Genomic DNA, 2,747 nt, shown 5'->3' on the forward strand with positions numbered 1-2,747 from the left:
GACACTTTATGTTTCTTTATCTCTCATCAGTTCTCATTGACCAACATTCTTCTACTTTTACAGGAGGAATTTTTTTCTGATACTCTTCTCCCTTTCCTTCCCCACATTTCAGTATAGTCTGTCCAAAACACGAGTTCCAGCATCCCTGGGAGACTCAGGTGGAGAAGGACAGGCCAGACAGGCTGTAAACCCTTCGCAGTCCTCGGCAAAAAGGTGTGGTGAAGAACATTGTTCTAGGCAAGACCTGCCATAGCTGTGGGTGGGTGTGACGGCCAGACCCCTCAACTTCTATGAATTACCTCTTGACAGGAAAGGCAAATCATAATGGATTCCGAATATGTCCTATGCAACTGGAAAGGTCACTTTTGGCCAGCAAAGGTTTTGTCCAGATCCGAGATCTCACCAAAAAATAATAGGAAAAAGGCACTTTCTCTAGAAGTTCAAATACTCTCAGTTGATGAAAAAATTAGAGTGAAAAGCACAGACATAAAGATGTCAAATGAGTCTCAAATTGAATCCATTGCCTCCTCGCTAGTGGCCCAGTCGAAGGCCGGTGTCCCACCAGAAGAGGAAGCGTCCTACAGAAACGCCCTTACAGCGGCACAGGAGATTCTGAATGAGAGAGCAAATCTGGGTCCAGCAAGAGCATCAGATGATCCAGAGACCACGACGCTGTCTCAGAAGGGAACGCGAAAGCCATCTTGTAGGAAGTATCGGAAGCCCAGAGGGAACTTACTGAGGAGTCTTGGGAAAAGCAAAAAACCCAAATCACTGTGGGTGCGTTCAGAGAGGGAGGGCGCCCCAGATGGCATCAAATCACAGGTGCACACAACCGTCGCTCCTATTCCCAGGGAAGTGCAAACAACGTCCACACAAAGCTCCAGCGTGTGCCCAAACTTCCTGTCACTTTCAGAAGATGACCATGAGAAAGAGGGCAAGGAAAAGAGGGACACCTCAAGAGTTATGTCCTTGCATTGCACAGTCAAGGAGGAGGGTGCAGGTGCTCAAGATGGAGGCGTCCTTCCATCTCTGCCACCAGGTCTCATCCTCACGGTGCCCAAGGCTCTGCAAGAAGAGGCACACGACACCTGCCCAAAGCCCCTGGCTGTCTCTTCTGAATGCTCTACCTTCTGCGGGAATGTCGAGGACCCTGGAGCGGGTGCCTGGAAGCCGGGCATGGAAAGTGTGGCAGCATCCTCCAGTGCCCCTAACCTGAGCCCACGTTATTCACTCCGTCTGGCAAATAGAAAAAGGAAGCTGCAGGGACCAGAGTCTGAGAGACAACTGCAAGAACTTCAACGTTTAGTTGACTCAAAGGCTGTTAATCCCACCACCACTCCTAAAAAGGATGTTGGCAAGGAAGCGGGACAACCGACCAGCATGGCTTTGCCTCAGGATCCCTGTCCCATTGAAAGCGGAATGATGGTCTGGTTTAAATTTCAAAATCACCCATTTTGGCCAGCAGTGGTAAAGACTGTCAGCCCAACAGAGCAGACTGCAAGGGTGCTTTTGATTGAGGCAAACATGCGCCTCAAAGAGAGCGGCATTCAAGTTCCTCTTCGAAGATTAAAGCATCTGGATTGTAAAGAGAAAGAAAAACTAATAAAGGGAGCCAGGAAAGCATATGAGCCAAGTGTGAACTGGTGCTTCTCCCTGATTTCCCACTACAGAGAAGGGCTCAGTCGCGGGTCTTTTGCGGGCTCCTTCCTGGACTATTATGCTGCTGACGTCAGTTACCCAATTAGGAAAGCCATCCAAGACAGCACTCTGGAGATTGATTTCCCACAGGTGAACTATGCTGACCTGGAAGATTCTGAGGAGGAGACATCCCTGGGCGGGAAGAGGCCCCACAAGAGAATTCTCCCTGACCGGATGAAGGCCGCTTGGGACCGAGCCAACCAGAAGCTAGTGGACTTCATCGTGGAAAGAAAGGGGGCTGACCACCATCTTCTGGACATTGTCAAAGGCAGGAAACAGTCCAGGTGGCTGGCATCATTTCTGAGTTCAAACAGGTATGTGATCTGCGTCGAAACATACCTGGAGGATGAAGACCAGTTGGATGTCGTGGTAAGACATTTACAGGAAATCTACAAGCAAATAGACAAGAAAATGCTGAATCTGATAAGAGATGACCAAGTGAGTTTTGTTCTGGAAGTTCTTCTGCCAGAGGCAATCATCTGTTCAATTGCTGCACTTGATGGATTAGATTACAAGGAGGCAGAAGAAAAGTACCGGCAAGGGCCACCTGTGCATTCCCGGGAAAAAGAACTATTTGATAAAAACATCTTAAAGGAAACGAGAAAGAGGTCAGCAACAAGGAGCAAGGCTCAATAACTCTCCCTCCGCCCCCATCCGCTGTGCTCACACCTCAGCAGGGAGACTTCTCATAGTACACCATTACCAAGAAACCCTGTCTGTGTGAAATGTGTGACCCTTCCATTCTCTACGGCATGTAAATACGTTCTGGAAATTCGAGACCTCGGGAACGGGTTGAATTCATTTTGGACCCATCTCCAGCATGTGTGGGTGGCACGGTCATCATCATTTCTTGCTCCCAAGCTCTTCACAGACTAATTTGTTAAAATATTGCAAACGGTTGTACTTCCTTCTACTTGCTCGGATGTGTGTATTGCCCAGATAGTTTCATTGACATTGCTTTTGGCTATACTTCATATTTTTAATATAGGACTCACATTCTTTTATTACATGAAAAGGCTCTGGTGTCAGATGTTAAGCAACAATCATTT

General features: G+C 47.9%; 1 protein-coding gene across 1 annotated transcript; it reads left to right on the forward strand.

Annotated features, from left to right (window-relative positions):
• Positions 1–324: 324 nt before the first annotated feature.
• Positions 325–2,334, forward strand: LOC131400638 (PWWP domain-containing DNA repair factor 4-like). Its single transcript, XM_058535334.1, has one exon. It carries the CDS (start codon positions 325–327, stop codon positions 2,332–2,334), a length of 2,010 nt encoding a protein of 669 aa, XP_058391317.1.
• The last annotated feature ends 413 nt before the right edge of the window (positions 2,335–2,747 follow it).

This window comes from Diceros bicornis, chromosome X, assembly GCF_020826845.1.
Source record: "Diceros bicornis minor isolate mBicDic1 chromosome X, mDicBic1.mat.cur, whole genome shotgun sequence".
NCBI lineage: Eukaryota > Metazoa > Chordata > Mammalia > Perissodactyla > Rhinocerotidae > Diceros > Diceros bicornis.